This window comes from Hippoglossus hippoglossus, chromosome 8 (genome assembly GCF_009819705.1).
Source record: "Hippoglossus hippoglossus isolate fHipHip1 chromosome 8, fHipHip1.pri, whole genome shotgun sequence".
In the NCBI taxonomy this organism is placed as follows: domain Eukaryota; kingdom Metazoa; phylum Chordata; class Actinopteri; order Pleuronectiformes; family Pleuronectidae; genus Hippoglossus; species Hippoglossus hippoglossus.
Window position 1 is genome coordinate 12248596 of NC_047158.1, and position 21327 is coordinate 12269922.

At 42.8% G+C, this 21327-nt stretch overlaps 1 protein-coding gene across 2 annotated transcripts in view; it reads right to left on the reverse strand.

The window, feature by feature from the left end:
* The window catches only part of prkar1b (protein kinase, cAMP-dependent, regulatory, type I, beta), a 60285-nt gene that overhangs the window by 6636 nt on the left and 32322 nt on the right, over positions 1-21327 (reverse strand). For both annotated transcript variants that reach the window (XM_034592446.1, XM_034592447.1), the window contains 5 exons: positions 17285-17346; positions 14464-14510; positions 10923-11081; positions 5834-5894; positions 3377-3498 (listed from right to left, as the gene is read on the reverse strand). In XM_034592446.1, coding sequence (XP_034448337.1) covers positions 3377-3498; positions 5834-5894; positions 10923-11081; positions 14464-14510; positions 17285-17346 — 451 coding nt within the window. The remainder of the gene's footprint in view (positions 1-3376; positions 3499-5833; positions 5895-10922; positions 11082-14463; positions 14511-17284; positions 17347-21327) is intronic.

Genomic DNA, 21327 nt, shown 5'->3' on the forward strand with positions numbered 1-21327 from the left:
TTATAACATAGATTGACTTTAAAGATAAAAAAATAAGATGAATAAAAATCATTCAGTTCCGAAATGTGAAATTACCAATACCAACGAAAAGCTGAATCATTATGCTTTTAAATGTTTTAAAATGTCAATATAGGATATAAACTTTTTAAAACAGCATTAATTATTAAACTTTACTGGTGTGAACTAGGGAAGAATGACATTTTCACTAATTTCCCTGCGAATAATTCATTCACAATCTGGCATATTTATGGCACTGGTATTTATATGAAAATATTACGGATTCTTCATCCCTTGAAGCCGCACATCCTCTCCCCCTTTTCAAACACCAAGTTTCAAAACTCTCACTGACACCTTCCTCTCTGATGCTCCACAAGTTTCTTAATTCCTCCCTCAGCATTTCAGGGCACATCAGACACGGTGCTGGGTTTGAGTGTATGGGCCCTGAAAAGGGAGGGAAGGAAGGAAGAGAAAGCAGGAAGAGTTGATGTGAGGGAAGGTGAGGCGGAGTGCTCACTGCCCCCGAAGGTTTGTTTGTACAGTGTGAGGAAAATATGTAAACATGTCACTTTTCATTAGGGCCCCATTCCTCCCGGCAGGCAAAGAAAGTGATGTCTCTATACCACCCTTTTGCAAATCCTCCCCATCAGCAGCATGTAATTAGTGATTGTGGGGTTTGTCTTTGGCTAATGCCCCAAAACCGTAGGAACAACAAATGAGAGCGAGAAGAGACAGAGAGAAAGAGAGGAGGAGAATGACAGACATGGGAGAGTTTTGACTGAGCATTCACACCAAGTTTGATCAAAAGAAATAAAGGTGTGCACATCAGGGAAAAGCTGGCAATGAGCCTAATCTTACTGTGTGTCACGTTAAATACCTCCCTCCATCTTTACATGTGGTCCTTATTTAATCATCCTCCTCTCTCATGTCCCTCCCCGCCCTCTTTGACTCATCCCTCTCTCTCTGCCTCTCCCTCTCTGTGTCTCTCTCTCTCGTCTCCCTCCCGGGAGGCTGGGTCTCCTGACCCCGTGTGAAAGTCAGCAACACACATTCCACCACAGTCCACCCTGCTCTGGGAAAGTCAGGCCTTGCTACATGAGAGATGGAGAGATGGAGAGATGGAGAGAGAGAGAGAGAGAGAGAGAGAGAGAGAGAGAGAGAGAGAGAGCAAGGGAGGGACAGCGTGACGGAGAGAGCGGAGAGGAAATTAAAAGATAGACAAGAGAAAAGGCTGAAAGAAAGAGACAAATTCTTCTGCTGGTTGATAGAATGAAAGAAATATTTGCAGTGAGCAGGAAAAGAGGTTCTGATGGTCCAGGAGAAGTTTAAGGTGAAGAGTGTGGCTACAGTCTACCTTTTGTCAAAGCTCTAATGCTCACAGTGTCTGGTGAGACACACTCATGTAGAATTACATGGTAAACTAAAATGTGTTGATTACCTACTACTTAGCCTCCTCCGCCTCTCCATCCTGTAATCCCCAGGATCCTTCTGCATAGTTCTCCAGGATGTAAAACGTCTCAGACTGATGAGTCAACTGATATATTTTGGTCCTAAACCCTGAGTGGATTCAGTCAAACTGCTCTTAAGGGATTTCTGCAGCCTCGGGAGGCTAAAACTGGAAGCTTCAAACTTGACCAACACATTTTTTATGGTCGGATAATATGAAGTGTGTGTGAGATATATTCAGTTCAGTTTATAAATATTTGGAGAGAGAGACATTTTTGTTGTTGGACTTAATACTTTAGAGCATCAATGTGTCAGTGCAGAGCTCTGCTTCAACTCCCTGCAGGGACAGTAGGTATCTCAACCGTTTTTTCAGAGGCATGGCTGATAATGTAAGAGCTCTTATGCCGACTGTCCATGGCATGTTGACAAAGACAATGTAAGAAGTAAGGTATGGCATTCAAATAAAAAATATAATCGCATAATGCTCCAGCCCTAAAATATAAGTCAAACGAGTGTGATTTGTTTTGTTACAAGCAAACTTTCTTCATAAGGCAATTAAGGGAAATAATAACTATAATAACCATTTTTACATCAAGTTCAATTCATTATTTCTTGAAAAATGTATGAAATTTCTTTAGGTTTTTGTCACAGTATTGTTTCAGCATGGGCATTGAGATATTTTACTCAGTATAGTATCAAAGTCATAATTTTAGTATTTTGCTTGATTTGATTATTAGATTGATTTGGAGTAAAGGATAAAAAGAACCACGGGCACTGCACAGTTCACGAAACCTTTAGATCTTTAAGTGAGAACTTTAGGACTGTGAGCTGCAATGTATATATTTGAAGAGAGGCATGAAAGGATGGAAGAGAGAGGGATGGAGAGGAGGAGTTTTGTGGTGGAGGTGCACAGGTGAACAGACCCAAAACAGGGATAAAGAGCGATGCATCACACAGCACCCTTGATAAATGTCCTGCTCTGGTTTAGCTGCACCTAACCACAGCGAAGAAACCAATGCTCCACTCACAAGGACTCTTGATAAACACAGAATGAGCAGGACAGACATAGTAACTGACAGAACAGGGTGACAACTTCAAGAAGACGGACTAACCTTCAAGTAAATCAGAGAGTTAGATGGGAAAGTATAGGAGGCGAGGACAAAATGACAGAAGATTGCGCCCCCATCCCGAGAACCTTCTTAACTTGACCCTGACAAAAGCTGTGTAAGTATGGAGTTAATCAAAAGTGTGGTAGGATGACAGGCGGGGGGGGGGGGGGACTTCATGAAGCTGCACCAGGGGCCCCAGGTCCACAAAGCCTGCAGTGTGAGGGGGGCTATTCTTCTGCACAGAGTTTGCGGTTGAGGGCCAGGACGGGGAAATACCAGCGAGTAGTCTGTCTGCTGGTGGCAATAAATGAGGATCAGTTCCGATCTCAGCAAAGAGCCCACCAACGTCTCTGCGCGATGACAAGTACATCAGCCCTAGAGCCTACCTCATGACACGTACACGCTCCCAGGCCACGGGACATTTTACAGTGAAGGAAAATCACTACACATAATGCCTACCTTTATCTACGAGACTTGTCTCAGTGCAAAGATTCTCACAAAATTTACTTTTCACACTGTGCTCCTCAGAAGGTCCCATTTCCCAAGTTGTGAAAAGTCATATAAATAAATAAAATCATAAAAACGTCTGTATTGGCTGTGAAGGTTAGTGAGAGATAGACATGCAGTTTGCAAGTGACGAAATCGTAGCATTTGACAAGTTCACATTAAAGTTACACATTTTAAAAAATCATGTTTATTAGTTTATAAGTGATGACATCAGCAACTTGGGAACTTGTGTAACAAACTTTTCATCGACTTGTTCATGATGAAGCGCACACACGCACACCCACCCACCCACACCCACACCCACACACAGACTTTACCTCTGTGATAATGAAGAAGTCATCACCAGGATCTCCTTGCACCACTATTTTCTCTCCGTCCTCAAACTGAACTGGTTCCAGAGAATCGGCGACAGTCAGACGTTCCCACTTGTCCAAGGACTCTGTGAATGGACAACTTGTATGCGTCAGTAAAAACAGTGTCAATTACATTATCTCTACAAAGCAGCTGTAAATAATCGAAAGTGTGTCTAAGCAAGTCTTAGTGTCTAAGTAAGATCCCGTCACTCATCAGGGACCATTAAATCTCCTCAATCCCATCATGGAGCTTTGCGGTGCTAAAACACCTTGACATATCCCCTAAATCTGAAGGACGCTACTGATTTTGGGGGGTGTTGACAAAGAGCTGACCCCCAAAAGGCTAATTCAGGTCTGACCACACCATGACACTAAGATCTAAAGTTTTATCACCAACAGTAAGGAATCCATGAGAGGGACAGTTGCTCAGGGCATGTTGATGGTAAAAGTGAATATGTACAAGATGCAGCACAAACGTCATCGAAGAAATATGAAGGCCAGTGAGGGTAATGTTTGTTCAGTGGCTAAGATACATCTAAAGGGAAAGAAAAATAAAAAATGTTCTGTTACCGAATATAATATCAAATGTAATATAGATATAATGATAAGCAGCTATGAAACCTCGGAACAGATTTATTTCTGGTACATTTTAAAACTCCATTGCAAAATATGTGGAGAATTGACCATTTGTGACTGAGTCCTGCCAAAACCTGTGATCTTTTTCAGTTTTTGTTGATCCTGAGAGCCAGTGGCGACAGCTGTCTTTCCGACTGTCCAACCACACGTACAGTGACGTGGTTAGCCCGGGGTATTTCTAGATGCTGTTGGTATTCGCACAGAAACCAAAAACACAGACGGTCACACATCTTCACTGGGAAAAAATGTTCCGAGGAGTTTTTCGGCAACTCGGATGAAGCAGTATTTATAGAAAGCAAGGCCCAATAATTTATAAATATCTCCACATCGAGGATTGGATGAATGAGCTCATCCTTTACAGATTACTGGGAGCTAATCCTAACAATCTACGTGTGCAATGTGACTTATCTGCAGTGAAAACACTCCTCATCTTCAGCTTTGTCCGGATGAGTGTGTGTCGGTGTCTTGATTTGACAAAGACACGAGTTAGAGGCGTAAAACTATAGCAGAATCTCTTTGTCTCAGACTATTGTCTCCTGATACTCTGAGTAACTGATCCCAGTGTGTCTATTTGTGTGTGTGTGTGTCTAAATGTGTATGTACTTAGGATTAACTAAGGTGAGGTCTGATTGTTTGGAGGTGTCCAGTGTCCCCTCTGGTGGGGCCGTGGTGTCTGCCGGCCCCAGATGGATGTCCCCTGTCTGGCTGCAAGCTAAAGGCAGCAGGTTCTATAGTGGCGATCCTTAACAGCTCGGCAGGTAACGTGATACACAAATGTGCTGACTAAAGACGCTACATTTCACGCTTCGCAGGAGCCTGGACCCACTTGGATCACCTTGCTACACACACACACGCATATCTATTACACACACAATTGGCCATCGGGATGTTGAAGCCTCCGTATGTGTGTTTGTGCGACAAAGAACATGTTGTTTTTCTCTCCTCCACTCCACGACATCAAGGGCTTGTACCCAATTTCGTGGCTATCTCCAAAATCAAAGACAAACAAAAACACCCCCGCCTCCTACCCCTCCTCCAATTCAAAGGGGCAGAGCGGAGGGGCAGGGCGGCGGAAAGAGAAATGAGGAGAAGGAAAGCCGTTCGAAGTGAGACGCGAGTGCTTGAATGCAGGCCTCGACAAGGCTTTCCAAAAGGGAGGCGCAGAAGAAAGGAGGTGAATGAAAAGAGTGCAGACCTTGTAGAGACATTCTCTTAAGACCTGAATTGAGTGTATGTGTTTACTCAGCCAGCTAATAACTCTGTACAGGGGGCATGGCCTCACTCTATACACCACACACACATGATCAAGTGGAAAGGGATGAGATGTCAGTTCCATTTGCAGTCCGTTTTGAAAGTCTGAATGAATCTCATTCGCCAATTCCCCAAACTAAATGGCCTGTGTAGGCTGGAGTTATCCAAATTCCAGTGGGAAAAGAGAGGCTTAGCTTAACTCCCCATTATTTAATTGTCCACACAGCGACATTGCAGAGTGTGACTGGCTTTAGTACGAACAGAAGATTAGGACTGTACACATAGACCTTACTCAACTATGGGCCTTGTGTGACAACGTGCGCCTGTGTTTATGTGGGCTAATCTACAGTATACAGTATGTGGCACTCAGCAGACTTAACTGCCTGCACTCTGGACTCTCTGACCTGGTGTTGAAGATTTATGCGTAACAGGTAACGCACGTGCAAACACAATCATGCTTCAGCATTTTCGGAAACGCATACACAAACAAAGGACTATAACTAAAAACACTACGATCCACATCCACATACTCACCAAGGATGGAGACCTTGCTGAGGAACTCTTCATACATCTTTCTCTTCCGCAGTGTGCTACCCTGTAAAACAAACAAAGGACATTTACATTTACCACATGAAGCACTCTGGCAAGGCTGCACATCTATGATAAAACAATAATTGTGATTAGTAGGCAACATATTGCGATCGTTATGTCTTGATAATAAGAAGATGGATCAGATTTATTGCATTTTGGTACCGTAACATATAGTTTTCTCCTCTCACATCTCTACAATTGGTGGGTTTTTTTCACTGTGGAAGCCAATCTTTCTGTAGGAAGTGTCTTATTGAAGCACTAATCTGAACAAATTTGAGTAATAACTACTTCGAGGAGCTGCTGCTGAGAAAGAGCATCACACACAAAATCTACACCTTTGGTGCATGTTTGGTGTCTGTGAATTACAACTGAGAGTATCTCTAAATGACAGGCAGCGATCCACTTTTGTCACACTTAAATTTAAACGCTTTCCTTGTCTGAGGATGACTGTTCCTTCCATTACACTTACCATGTCATTAAGTTTTACAATATATGATTTCGGTTTTTATTTCTTCTTAATTCAAACTCAGTTAAGCATTTCACTGTAACCGATCACTTTATGGCACTAATCAAACACAATATTAAACAAATATGGGTACTGCCAATTTACAAGATCATAAAACAATAGGATGTGTCACTACAAGATAATATATGATTAATAGATCATAGTCCGCCGGGTCAGTCTTATGGAAATGTGCATGAGCTGTGTGGTGGTAATGTTCAATGCATATGTGTGTCTGTGTGTGTGGCCCACCCCACCCACCGAGCAGGGGACTTTCCCCTCTTTGCCTCTGCCATGAACATCAGGTGCTTCCTGACAAGTCTAGACCCAGAGGACCCCTTCCCTCACTGAATTCCCCCCCCCCCCCCCCCTCCTTCGTATCATGGAACCACTCGGCAAAAGTGGGACAAAAAAAGAGAGAGTGAGGAGAGACGATCTTGTCCGCCCTCCCTGTGTCAGCCTTTGCATATGGAAATGATATATTGAGACTTGGGGTGTCTTTAGTGCATAAGTGCCTGAGTCCCGCTGCTGCCTCTAATTTCATATAATTTCACATTTTGTCTTAAAAGGGGAGAAAATGTTCCCAAGTGAGCCAACGTCAAACTCAAAATCGTAAACAACTTGATTAAAGGAATTCTAGCCTGCATTGCCTCCCTCCCGGATAAATGATTTGAGTCTGTGTGTGTCTGTGTATGCAGAGACAGAGCGTGTGTGTGTGTGCATATGTGTGTGTGTGTGTGTGTGTGTGTGTGTGTGTGTGTGTGTGTGTGTATGTGTGTGTGTAGCACGCAGTCTGTTTTTAGTTCTGCCACTTATGTTTCGTTGCTGTCTCTGCAGAGACGAAACTTCATGCTCGTTAAGCAAGCAAATACAAACAGTCACACATGTGTACTCTACTTTTAACACACACAGACACACACACACACACAGCACAGAGATGTTGAGTTGGTCTCCTGATTTCATACACTCCCCTCAGAGCTCCTCAGACAGGCTTGCTGAGCTTAAAGACTTACAGTGCGCACATAACATTAAATTATACAGAAGGTCTGATTTGTGTGAGTGGAGATCGGTGGGCCAGAGAAATGTCAGCGACGTAGGGGTTAAGTGGGGTAGACAGAATGAAAATGGCACTTTTCTAAATTTTGGGCTCTAAAATTTCACTTTCTCTCTTTGGATTCTTTTTATCTGCATCCGACCTTATCCGTCCTGCCTACTTGGGAGGGCCTCGGCACATATTTCATGCACAAAACTCCCCTACTCCCGTTTGCCCTAATGCGCTCACTCCTCTCGTGGTTGAGGATGAACCAGCCTCTGTGTCTGCTCACCGTCTTTGAGGTAGAATCATCAAAGAGTTAAGGTGTGGAGCAAAGCCAGAATAAACCAACCGCACCTTACGCCCCATCGCACCATCACCTTCATCTCTGTCCAATGTGAAACACATATGCGGCCCCCCCTCCTCATTTCTGATGATATTACCTCTCCTTGTCTCCTTTTGTTTCGTGTTCTATTTGTTGACAGTGGTCTGTTAGTTTGTTAATGGATTTGCCTGTGGCTGTGTGTGTTAAAATACCAAAATGACATGACAAGGAGGCTATTGTATGGCTGGCGGCAACACAATGGAGAGAGTGTATTTATCACAGGGAATGATTTTGCATTGTTTACCGAATGCACTTGTGGATGAGGAGGAGAGGAGGAGGTGGAGGTAAGGTGGTTTTGACGGCTCCAAGTTTACATGACAAGTTCACCGGCATCGTTGTGTTGTTACATAAACCGTATCAACATGCTCAGTGTTTGAAACGGTTTCAAGTCAAGTGATTATGGCATGTGTACGTGTCATTTGTGGTGGTTTTAGGTGCAGGCTGAAGGAAGAGTCAACTGCAGGTGATGTCTTCAAGAGCATATACAAACCCGTAGGGGCTCAAGAACCAGGCAGTATCATTGACAATTATTTTCCATTATCAGTTCATCTGAAATTATTCTTTTGATTCATTGATTATTGGTTTAAAAATGAAATATCAGAGCTGTAGACTAAATTATTATACTGTTCTTTGATGAAATACATTAATGATGGTTTTAAAATCTGGGCCCTTGGCTGTCCTGCACCTGAGACACGGTTTAGACCCGACTGTCTCGACTCGCTCCTTCTGTGCTGCTGGATCAAACGGGACAACCATGGTCTTGGCTGTCATGAAAGCCCTCTTCCTCGTACGACATTTCTGTCACAAAGGTGTGTGGGCTGCTACTGGAGTTATTGGTGAAAACATAACCTCCATGCCAGAGGTAATTATCCCCAGATACATAAACTGGTATGGTTTGTGAATTTTACCTAAATTTGTTTGAATGCATATTTAGCTGAATGTGCATTGGTTTACATCAAGACAAAAACTGATCTGAAAGGTTTAAGGAATAATGTTGCGATACACTTCGTGTCTTGAAATACGATTATTCCACATACGTCAAGTTATTTACTTCACTGTTAACGTAAAAATGTAAAACTATTCATTCAACTTACACATATTAATTTTACAAATTGGAGATTTGGAGACGTTGCACAGGAGAGAAGCAGATGTGCGAACAATGAAAATTATGGTAGAAGCACCCTGCACCTTCCCAAGCTCCTAACTAACTAGCTGCAGACACGGGAACAATTTTACAGGGAAACACACACACAAACAAACACACATACACACACACATACACACACACCAGTAACACAGAGTGTGAGAGAATGCTCCCTGTGTTGGCCTAAGATGTTGCCAGAATACCGCACTTTATAAAAACAGCTTTACAAATCATTGACAGCAATAATTAACTACAGGTTCACATAACTGAATTCTGTTTCACCCCCGTCTCCCCTCCTGCTCCTGCTGGAAGAAATGAAGGAATGAGTGCTGGAGGGAGGGAGAGAGAGAATGAGAGAGAGTGAGAGAGAGAGAGAGGGAGCGAGAATCCTCTCAAAGGAGGGTTACCGGGGCAGACTGTGCCCTCAGTTAAACTATGTGCTTAAGAGGTGACATGAGTGCTGGGCAGGCCGGTGCCAACTTTACACTGAGCTGAAAGGTCCAAAAACAACTCTTCAGACATCTCTGTGGATTCAAACTGTTTAACACTGAGCAGAACTTTCACTGCTGGTGAAGGCGAAGAAGCTCACAGGTGTTTGTAAGGTTAACTGGAGGCTATCTAATGTATTTGGAATGAGATCTTAGGAATATTTGAGGAAGTGTGTGTGAGTGTGTGTTTGTGTGTGTCCGAGTGGGAATATGACAGCAAGGGCAGAGCACCTTGTGTTTCCAGTTTAAACATTTAGACATTCCTGCTAGATCGGCTCCTGGAGCAGGAGGTGTATGCAGAAGCATTAGCGTCGACCCTCTCTCTCTCTCTCTTCATCTACAAACCCTCACCCACTCCCCCACTCTTTTACTTTTCTGCTCTTATTCATCCTGAATCAGACCTAAAGGGAACTTAAAATGGGAGGATACACTCCCCTGTGTGTGTGTGTGTCTGCGTGCATGTGTAATAAGAGAAATTAAACTGTTTAAGTGTTGAGGGAGTGTTGAGGGAGTGTTAAGTGGATGAGGAGGATAAAATATTGCAGGTGAAGGCCCATGATGATTGAGAGTCTAGTACAGTATATTTTTTTTATTACAGTTATTACCTCCAACAACAAGGTCATGTTATTGTCTGTGTTTGTTAGTTAAACTAAAAGTTTTGGACAGATTACCACAAAACCTGGTGGAAGGATGCAGTATGGACCAAGGAAGAAACATTAAATTTTGACGCAGCTGCACATAGAGGCGGATTCTTGCATTTCTTTAACATTGTGAGATAGGGTGTTTTTTTTATAATTTTTGTTGATTTCACAGATAATCTAATATCTTTCTTCATCCGTGAGCAGCTCATCGATTCAATCGGCCCCTCCTGACTTTGCTCCCGCTCTCTCTCCCTCTCTCAAACCGCCACACACACAGACACACACACAAACTTGTCATTGGACACAACTGTAAACTCAGACTGGGATGAAACAACATACTTTGGAAACACAAATTACGTACATGGGTTACATATAGAGCGGGAAAGTGAGATCCGATCAAAAGTGGTGACAGGTGTCACATTCAGGACGCATCTTAATGCCACGTGTGAACAGACGAACTGGACCATGGTCTCACTGCAGCCTTGCTAATTTGAAAATGCATGTAAGTGGGTAACAGGATGAAGTGTTGCCTTAATTGTACACGTGTTATTACGATAACACGTGCAAAAACAGGACATCCATTACACCTCAGCTTCACCTCTCAATCTAATACTGGCAAAGTAAATGTTTAATGAATGGCTGCAGCCGGTTGCGCTGTTTCATATTGATCTAATTGAAATGCTCTATGTATTGTGTTGTATGAGGCCTTGGAAGCACAGGGGAAGCAGTGCCACAAATATCCACTCTATCCAACCAGGTTGTTACAGAATGATGAGCCTGGGCTGTGCAATTAACCCAGAGTGCGCTGTCGTGACAAGTGCGTGTGTTGAAGTTCGTACCATGAGGATACGTCGGTAGCTGTCTCGGTCGATACCCCACAGCTTGAGGTCAGTCTTGGCCTTGACAGTGGCGGCTCTGGGAGTTCCATAGATCAGGGCCAGCTCTCCAAAACTGCCCCCTTCTCCAATACTGGTCACCCACTCGCCGTTCACATACACCTGTGGACAGAGCAAGAAACAGAGTGATGGATAGGGTCTTAAAAGCTTCTGAAGAATGTCAATCATAGCTGAGCGTATTGTGAGGATTCAACCTCACTACCCGTCCTGAGACACCTTCCCTCTTTGTTACTGCTCCTCTGTTCTTTCCGGGCTCCTTCATACACTCACTAGGCTTGTCCTTACACATTTGATCCCCACTAAGCCCTCAGATGAGACCCTCTAAAAGGCTCTTTATCCCTCGTATCTCTCCATCTATCTCTTTTTATTCCCTCTGTCTTGTCTTGTTAGAGTTTTCCCTTTGATTTGGGAGTGATGGAGGACAGAAAGCTGTGGTTGACGTCGTGGGTCTACCCTCAGATCTAAAACACACAGACACACACACACACACACATGCTTATGGTCTCATGGCTCAGCTCTATTTAGGCCAGTCACTATAGCTCCAAGGACAATACAATCTCAGTGAGGCTCATTTAGGTTGTCTCTGGGGCCGTTACGGTTTCACCTGTCGACACACTATCCACTATCTTGTTGACTTAATAACGCAGTGAGAAAGGATGAGAGAGAGAGAGAGAGAGAGAGAGAGAGAGAGAGAGAGAGGGTTTATCCCTCCAGTGGCTGTTGTGAATTGCCAGAATTGTTGCAAGTCATTATCCAAGGCTCAGCGTAGACCACAGGGGAGTCATACTTCACTATAAACTGGGTTGGCCTCAAAGAGATGCAGGCTGCTGGCTACGGTTACGTCAAGCCTACAAGAACAATTATATGAATGTTGCAAAAGTGTTACATCAGAGCACACAGGTAGTAGTATTTCTTCTCGCACAGTTTCCCAAGCTGGTGCTCTCAAGTATCCCCTAACCAGGAAGCCTTTGTTCAGTCTTAACTTCTGTTCATTCGATCCCATTTGGTTCCACACACACTTACCTGGTTTGGTAGAGCTTTGGTAGATCCAATGTAAACCTTAAGTTGGTTTGCAAGGGTAAAGCGATTGTATTTAATTCCAGCTTTACTGTTGCAGAAAAGGTGGAGTCAGCAGTGTGGGGAAGGTAAAATCGAGGACATGAGCAATTTGAGTTTTGAACAATGTCTGCTGTCTCACAGCTGTCACTGATTTTTTTAATACACACACACACACACACAGTTTGCTGTAGACATTTGCGTCAATGTGTGCGCCTGTTGGTAATTAAGAAGCAACAAATCTAAAATACTGGAAAGTGGATGAGCAGGCATTGTTGCTGTGTATTTCTGTTTGTGGTTACTTGGAGTCAGTTTTCCTGTGAGCTGCGTGGATGTGTGTGAAATGTTGTCTGTTTTGCAGAGATTATTTCATTCCATTCTAAAATGCCTCCAGTGTAATAATAATAAAGTGGGCCCACTCTTACAAAATAATATTTTACACTCAGGTCAAAGTACCTAATTATCTCAAATTTAATCATCAAATCAGATCATCTGTGATGATAGATACAGCTCTTATTTTTGAAATGACATTTTATTCCCATTAGATCATGTTGGATTAAAGTTTCAACATCCTTTATAATGCACCCATATAATTAAAGGCCATTGTCTGTTAGTGAATACTTTTGTGTGCAGACATGGAGGCATGTTTACATCAGTGACAGCTTCCAGACAGTTGATAGGTTGCCAGCAGATTCACACCCCGAGCTAATGAGAGACATCTCCACACTTTAATAACTGGAGTTGGGGGCAGCAGCTGTCTGTAGAGGGGAGGATGGCCGCGTGGGAAGACAGAGACACAGATGCGCAGGGCTTTTGGGTGGAGGTGAGGCAGAACATTGGATTCTTCACCCAGCTTGGGTGCAGACTGACAGGGTGCTGGGTGTGAGAGCAGATGCCTAAAGATTCACTAGTGGTAGACAGAGAGTGGTTGAAGTTCCACACCAGAGCGGATCACCTCCACTTCACCACATTGTAATTTATATCGCACTGTTCTTAAAAACAGGATGAAACAATAAAACTACATTAACTAACTAAACTAATAACTAAATTAAATGAGGCTAAATACACTGTGATTCAAATTCTAATAAAAGCAATAACTGATATAACATTTCTGATCTCAGCTGCTAAGTGATTCCAGAATTTGAGGGCCCGTACTGCAAAAGCATTATGGCCTTTAGTCACTATGGGAACTATCAGAAGGCCGATATCAGGTGATCTAAGTTGTTGTGCAGGCTCATAGGGAGGAATTAAATCCTTGATATACACAGGGGCTGGGTTGTGTAAAGCTTCCATCAAGAAGATCTTAAAAACAATGTGAAAACAAAATAGAAGCCAATGCAGCACAGTTAAAATCAGTGTTATATGATCACGTTGTCTTGAAAACAGTGTTAACCCTAACAGCCGCATCCTGTAACAGTTAAAGTAACACATGTATGGAGGGCGTATAGCTGGGAAAAGATTTAGGCATGGACAACCCTGTGTAATTCCTTAAATGTAAAGAAGGATATTAGTTTTCAAACTAGCGTAATTTTGGAAAAAATGGATAACTTTCTTTTCTTGATCCTCAAAACATCCACTAAACTGGGATGCTGAAGCCACAGGGCTTGGCATCGGAGGAGCAGTGAACTGTAAATTGGGTAAATGAATCTGCAATATAAAGGTGGGACAGGGAGAGTTTTAGGTAAGATGTATGGAAGAGAGTGAAAACAGCCAGTAACAGCCAATATTTATACACTTCCTTCTGTTTGTGTCTCAGGTGGGCCAACTACATTGGCAAGCTCGACCAAGCTTGCCAACCTGCTACTCTCCAGTTACTCTCCGTCTCTGTGCTCACCGCTGCAAGCTGATAAGGTCACTTCCTGTTTAACTTTCCGTCAGCTCCTGTTTTATCTCTCCACTTAACTCTATCGCTCTGTGTCAGGCTGGCTAAGACAAAAGACGTTCTCAGTTTGGCTGCCTTCACGTAGCGCTCAACTCTATAGCGCCATGTTCAGATTGTCATCACAGTGGAACCTAACTTTGAGGAGAACAAAACATGGGGGCAATCCAATACAACCTGTCCATTGTTAGAGGGAAAGATTGTCGGAATATGAGTGGGGAAGGCTGGGTTTTCCCACTGAATCACAATCCTCGTGGCTAATCCCATAAAAAAAAGGTAGATAAATGCTAATACTGCATTTAAAACGCGTTTGTTTTATAACCATACAACATCAGTGCAGGGAGTCACCTTATCATCATCCTAAATCACCCCAGTTGTGACATAGGGTCCTCAAGTATACATGCATATGGGATTCAAGTTGATCAGATGTGGAGAGAATTGAAGGATCTATTAGACGGATGGTGTGCTTCAATCCACTTCACCGATAATGAGACTCTAAAGAGAGAATGAAGGGGAATAAACAAATGTGTGCTTGTGTCAGTCACTCACGTCCACTTCGCCTTGGTCAATAACATAGAAGTTGTCTCCTTCGTCGCCTGGATGTGAGAGAAGAGGAGAAACAGAAGTTTGTGAGTGACCAGAAAAAAACTAAAATGTCCAGCGTTGAACCAACAGGAGAACTTCTTCTCTTACTTCCATCAACTCTCTACAAACTCAAATGTGAATTTTTAAACCATTAAACTAAAGAACTTTGCACAGATACCACAGACATACATTTTTCATTAATAATCATGATGTCCTTTTGAAATACATGTTTTTCATGTGTATGTTTTAAATTTTGTATCCATTTACAATAGTAGCAACATAAGGCTACAATGTTACTACTATTATATCATAGGATCAATGCATGTGCAGTAAGTTAGCTTATCTTAGCATAAAAACTGGAGTACCAGCTAGCTTTGAGCAAGGCTTGCAAATCAAAATGTTTTCGGGTTTGCTGACTGGAATCCCTGCTGTGTCACCCAAGTGAACCCTAACCCTTGAAGCGAGCCACGGGTTGGTAGGTTGACGCCCACTAAAAGCATCTAGTCTGGAGATAAGGCTGAAAAATGGCAAAGTGTTCCTTTAATTATGCTATCCATTACATAGGGCTGAGGGGGGAAATTATTAAAAGGGACTGACGGCCATATACACGAGCACTGTGAAGCTCTCCCTGCAGCTACCTCTTACAATAAGACACAAATGCAACTCCATTCATAGGGACATGTGGTAATGATGCATGCATATACATGACACAAGTATGTTTGTGTATGCATTTCATAGGTACTAAGTGAGGGTGTGTATGACTGTGTGTGCACATTTGTTCTTGTGTGAATGTTCGCCTGCAGAGTTGAAAGGCTGGGAGTGCCCGGTGTGTAAAGTTCACCGGAGTTCACATGGCTAATTAATATTGAGTGCTCGTTAATCATACAGCTCTATTTGTCACAAAAATGCTCCTTGTCTGTCGGATGGTCTGTCCATGGAGACCCCAGGGACAAACACACATGCACAACCTGCTGCAACCTGGCCCTCCACTATCTCCCTCTCGCTGTCTCTGCCTCTCTCTTTCATCTCATCTATCTTTCTTTCAATTCCCTCTCGCTCCGTCTTTCTTCTCTTCTACTCTTCCTGTCTTTTATCACTTTGGTTCGCGAGTCTTTGTTTTACGCTCTTCCAATTCCCCTGTGCCTGAGAGTGAAGGCAAATATTTGACCAGAGCGTGCACGTGCACGTACACACGTACACGCACACACACACACACACACACACACTTAGTGTGGCCTTGTTTTGACACAGGATAATTGTCGTATACACTGTTAAGGTTCTTTGGTTTTGCTCAAAAGGAAAACATGACTTACATCCTCAGCCTCTAAGGGGTTTTGTACCCAAGATGCTGTTGCACCATTGAGCTGAAGATGCCCATCTTTCAAAACAGATTTCATGTTGGATTTTTTTATTTCAGATTTGGAATCATCCATAAAGAAATCCTTCTACCACACTTGAATCAGTTATTTATGATGAAATGTCAAAAAGAATGAAAATACATGGAAAAAGACATCTAACAAGATGCAATTGATTACAATGAAAATACCTCTATCCTGCATTTTTGTATGTTATAGAGTAAATTCTCTCTTTGTTTAAATACCATTCCAGCCTCTGAGTCAATAACTCTTAGCTGTGTCTAAACAGTGTGTGTAGGGCCAGTAGCACGGGTGGTTTCTTGAAACTGTACAGTAGTCCAGACTTTAGCAATGACATCAGCACTGTATATACAATGTACCACACCATATAGCATGTATAACAATGGGCTGTCTGGGGCTGGGGGCCCTGCAAAGATAGCTAGACTTATTATCACCAAATTAGGCCTGATATACTCCTGGATGCCGACTTCGGGTAGATGGGAATGAATGGGCGAGTATGTTTGGAAGAACTGACAGTTTTCCTCCACTTATCATGCAGGTGAATGTGTTTGCGAGGCATGCGTATGATTTTGTGCAGGTGTGGACGTAGTATTATCGGAAAGGGGACATTTGTCTGTAAGAATGTGTGTTTTCAGCATTCAAATATGTGATTAAACGTGTCTGTGTTTGATAGGAGTTTAAGTCGGGGGGGGGGGGGTGGGGGGGCACTGGAAAAATATAGTCTGGCCCTGCTAAGCTGTGTTCCCTCAAAGTCCAGGGAAGTCTAGTGAAGGCTTTGACGACTGTGGTTAAGCAGAGGAGAGGGAATTAACATCTGGTGCAGACTGATGGGATGCGAGAGTGAGGCAAAGAGAGGAAAGGGGAGGCAAAAAATGGGTGTAACAGGATAAAGTGCATGTGAGTGTTGGTGGCAATGCAACACATGCATTCTTTGAGATGAAGCCATCAAAGGTAATCAGTGAGAACAGCATCCTAATTGTTTCCTTTCCACTAAAGCAGCTGAGTGGATCAGATATATGCCAATGTAATGTAACTCAAAAAGTCAGTTGTGAGAATATTGCTTTTAATATCCACTAGTGCAGTTTTTAAAAAGTCTGTTTGGATAACTATTGTCAGTGCTGTGATTTAGCAGGGAATTCACTTTCGACGTTAGCTATTTGGCACCTTCCACTGCATTCATTCTATGATGATTTATTGTATGATTAATGGTTTTAAGCTGTTTTCCCTTTGGAAAACTACTGATAATTGATGTCATGATATGGCATCATCTCACCTATTTTCTCTATGATAATAGCGCTCTATAAAAAATAGTTTCAACAGTTTTATAAAAGTGGAAACCCAAATTGTATGATACTCTACAGGTTACACATGACTGTATAAATTAATCCAAATAAAAACTCTATACGTACCTTGCTGGATGACGGTTTCTCCTGCGATGTGAGTGACGGGGAACATGGCATCAAATATGTCACTGGGAAGGGAAACAGGGAGGGAAGGGTAAGAAGGGAAAGGAAAGAAAAAGCGAGAAGAATGGTTATTACTGACATACCAGCTGCTGTGGTTCATTAGCTCACATTTCTTCTGGATTCTTTACACGTGTCAATACACAAGCATACAGTACACACACAAGAGTTTACTCCATTAAAGAGCAGCAAAAGAAATAGACATCACTGGTTCCATTCTGTCAGTCGAAGGGACAAACCTGGTAACTCTGGATGCCCCCAACACGCACGCACACACACACACTGTATATAGTTATAGTCGGTCTCCTAATTAATCATTGGTGTGTTTGTGGTACCATCTCCTTTATGCGCCTGGACCTTGGCAGATTGCTATTACGAGGGAGAACCTGCCAGTTAGGAAGAGGAAACACTTCTCTTCAGAGTAAATTGATCTGCCCATGTGCAAACTGAAAGGATGAGAGCAAACCATCTGTGTGTGAAACATGCAGAGTGAGCTGTAAATCGACTTCTTTTTTGATTTTTGTTGATCAATCACTTTCCACTGCCTCAAGATAGAAATGCACAAATACTGCACAGGACCAAACCTCATATTAAGACCCACACATCCATGGATGCTCAGATGGGGCAAGTGCATTTGCTAAAAAATATACATTTAATTTAAATTCATCTCTTTTTGTCACTATATTTAGTTTGACAAGGGCATCATCACTATTCACTTTGAGTTTTTCTTTATGCAAGTACCAAAAATAAAATAAAAATAACGCAGTGAGAAAGGAATAAAAATCTAATAATCAGATTAATCAACATCATCAAGCTTTAGGTATTTTCCCTCTTTGCGTCGTACTAGTAAGGCACATAGGCTCAAACATCACTTTGTGCTGTTATAGGACAAGATCAAAGCCTGTATCGCTGACTGCATCTTCCATCTTCTTAATCTCCTATTGAGAAAAATAAACAAGATAACGTCTGTGCCAAAGCACTTGATTTCTGTTTCAGCCCGGCAGGGAAAGCGTGTGCGCCTGTTAGACTGTTTCTAACTGGGCCGTTTAAATGCATGAAGCCTCAGCAGATTAAAGCTCCACCGCTGGGATGTGTTGGGACAAGAGAGAACTCAGTATCCTTCCTCTCCTCCTCTCGGCCCCGTCTCACACCTTCAGGGTATATTTATCTATCTAATCAGTTGCATACCACCCGTCTTATAGAGAAATATAGAAAAAACAATAAAAGAGGGTCAGGCATATCAAAGACTTACAAGACCTGCTGAGTGAATGTGGGGCATGTCTGGGCCTGTTCTTGGTGTGTGTGTGTGTGTGTGTGTGTGTGTGTGTGTGTGTGTGTGTGTGTGTGTGTGTGTGTGTGTGTGTGTGTGTGTGTGTGTGTGTGTGTGTGTGTGTGTGTGTGTGTGTGTGTGTGTGTGTGTGTGTGTGTGCGCGCGCGTGCGCGTGTTTTTGAGCCAGGCTGTCGGCGTCAGAGTACATATTGCCTATGAAAACACACAGGTTTGTACAAAATAATGTGTGGGTGTCTTTGCTCATGACAGTGCACTAGACTATGCATCACTCAGAAATGACAAGAGTTACACAGACAAACGCACCTTGAGGAACACTAAACACATAAAAATTGTTGCTTTATTTAAGCCTTTCTGTTTAAAAGGGGGGGAAAATGCAGGTCAACAGATGTTGGGGAGAGATCTGAGGCTGTTATTGAGTGGTTAGGAGGTGAATGGACGCTGCTGGTATTTGTTTATGTGATGCTGAATAAAAAGCAGACTTGAGGAGGTGGATTTGGGCCAGCTTCACCCACAGGTAGGCCCTGTGCGATGCAGCTGGCCACTGACTCACATGTCCTCAAGTACACAACAGATGAACAAAAAAAACCACACTCACCCTTTGAAGTGAACAAGCACGAGCTCAAAGATGCAACGACACACTTAGGTACTCTCATCTACAATAAATACATCCTCCGGTATATACACGTGGTACATGCATGCAGCCGATACACTCAGTGGTGCACGTCAGCACAATCGCACACACTTGTTAGAACAACAGCATTTTTAAGCAATGGCATGTGTGATGAAAACACACATACTGGCACTCACATGTGTCACACGCAAACTCTTTGATGGTGTTTAGTCAGTGCAACATCTGCAGGAGTGCCACACATCTGTGCTCGGCACGGAGTCTGTCTGCACTGGGAGCTTCAGAGCAGTGGATCTCAGATCACGCATCACTAAAAATGTGTGGTTTATGAAAATCAGTACCTTTGCAAAAACTAGAATGGCACTCAGTAGAGCACATACCTCTGGAAAGGCCCAACAGTCCGCTTAAATTCAATCAAGATGCACCAAATTACACACACTCATAGATATCAACTCACTACACATGCTTTATTTTTACAATCATGATCCATTCATTATTCTCTTGGAAAATGATCTAGTTATGAATCAAAATTGAATTGGTTATTCCCTGACCCAAACAGCATCCTTCCACCAAGAGTTCATTTCAGTTTTTTTGTGTGTAATCTACAAAGAACGAATCAAACAACATACAAATGGTCAGGGGGGAAAGCTAACAAGAAACCCAACATGGGACCAACAAAATGAGATCAGACTAAAACTACCAAGGAAAAATTGGGTAAAAATTATATTAAATACCACATCTCAAATGGAGTAAAAATGTTCTTACGAACTTTTGGCAGTGGTGAGGGTGGAATTGATGATGGTGATGCATGGTGCAGCTATGTAGTGCAAAGCTGAGCTGTGTAGTCATAGTGAGACGATCAAAGAGAAGCGAACCTGTTTGGGTAATTACCCTTGACCACCTATCTCTTCCATGCCCTGCCACTCAGTGAATGCATATGTGAGCACAACAAAGACACTTATGCAGGTAATTACTTCCCCTCGTCTCTACCTGACTCTCTCTCCCTTTCTTCATCCCTAACTTCCTCCCTGTCTGCTCTCTATCACTTTTTCTCTTCCTCTCCCCTCTCAATTACCCCTTTCTTCCCTCTAATTCTCTCCCTGCCCCACCTATTTCTCCCATCTCTCGGTCTATCGCCCCCCTCCCCACCGTTCCAAGATGAAGTGATTAATCTTGTCCTTTCCGCTACCTGTAGCCCCCCTGACCTTATGAAAAGGCAGAGTCCCCTTCCCCAACAATGGATGTGCTGTTCTGACGGAGACAGACAGAAAGAGAGACCCTGCAGACTCTGAGGGGGGGGGCTAGGAAGTTCACCTCCATCCAAGGAAGGGAGATAAAGCTTCTATCAGGCGAGGAGCTACTGAAACGTACTGCATATCTAGTCTGTATATAAGTATCTGCCTTCACACACACTTACTGGTACACATTCATGTAAGATCAAAGATAAAAAATTCATCTGTGAAAAATGCTTTATTTGAAATCCTTACAATCCATCCCCCCTGTCCAGATGACATCACATAGACTGCACAAAGCCCATTGTGTTCATTTGTAGCACAGGAAGTAGAAGCTACAAATACAGATAGTTAATCTGAGTAGCTATAATGGCAGTAAAGCAGCAGTTTTATATTCACAGGAACAGATGATACCAACGTAGGTAGAAATAACATAAACATAGATAGACACCTTTATGTAGTGCAATGCGCTGTGCTCACCATGAGACTGCAAGTCAGATTGACAAAGCCTCATTAAAATGTAGCGGCCACACGTTGAGAGTGTGTGTACACATGCATGTATGTGAGTGTTTGTGTGGAAGTGACAGGGAATGTTTATGTGCTCCTTCACTCTCTCTTACACACATACACACACAATGCAGCAACAGGCTATTATTGTTCTCAAACACCCATAAAGACGTGTTTAGCTCGGGGGATTTCAGTCATTAATGAAATAAAATCCGGCCTGCTTGTTGTAGCTGGATTGCTTGTTGTTCTTCCTGGCTGGCATTGACGGCTTTTCTCTCTCACCTCCTCCTCCTTAAACTCTCCTACAACACAGCTGTTTATTTGTTCAGCA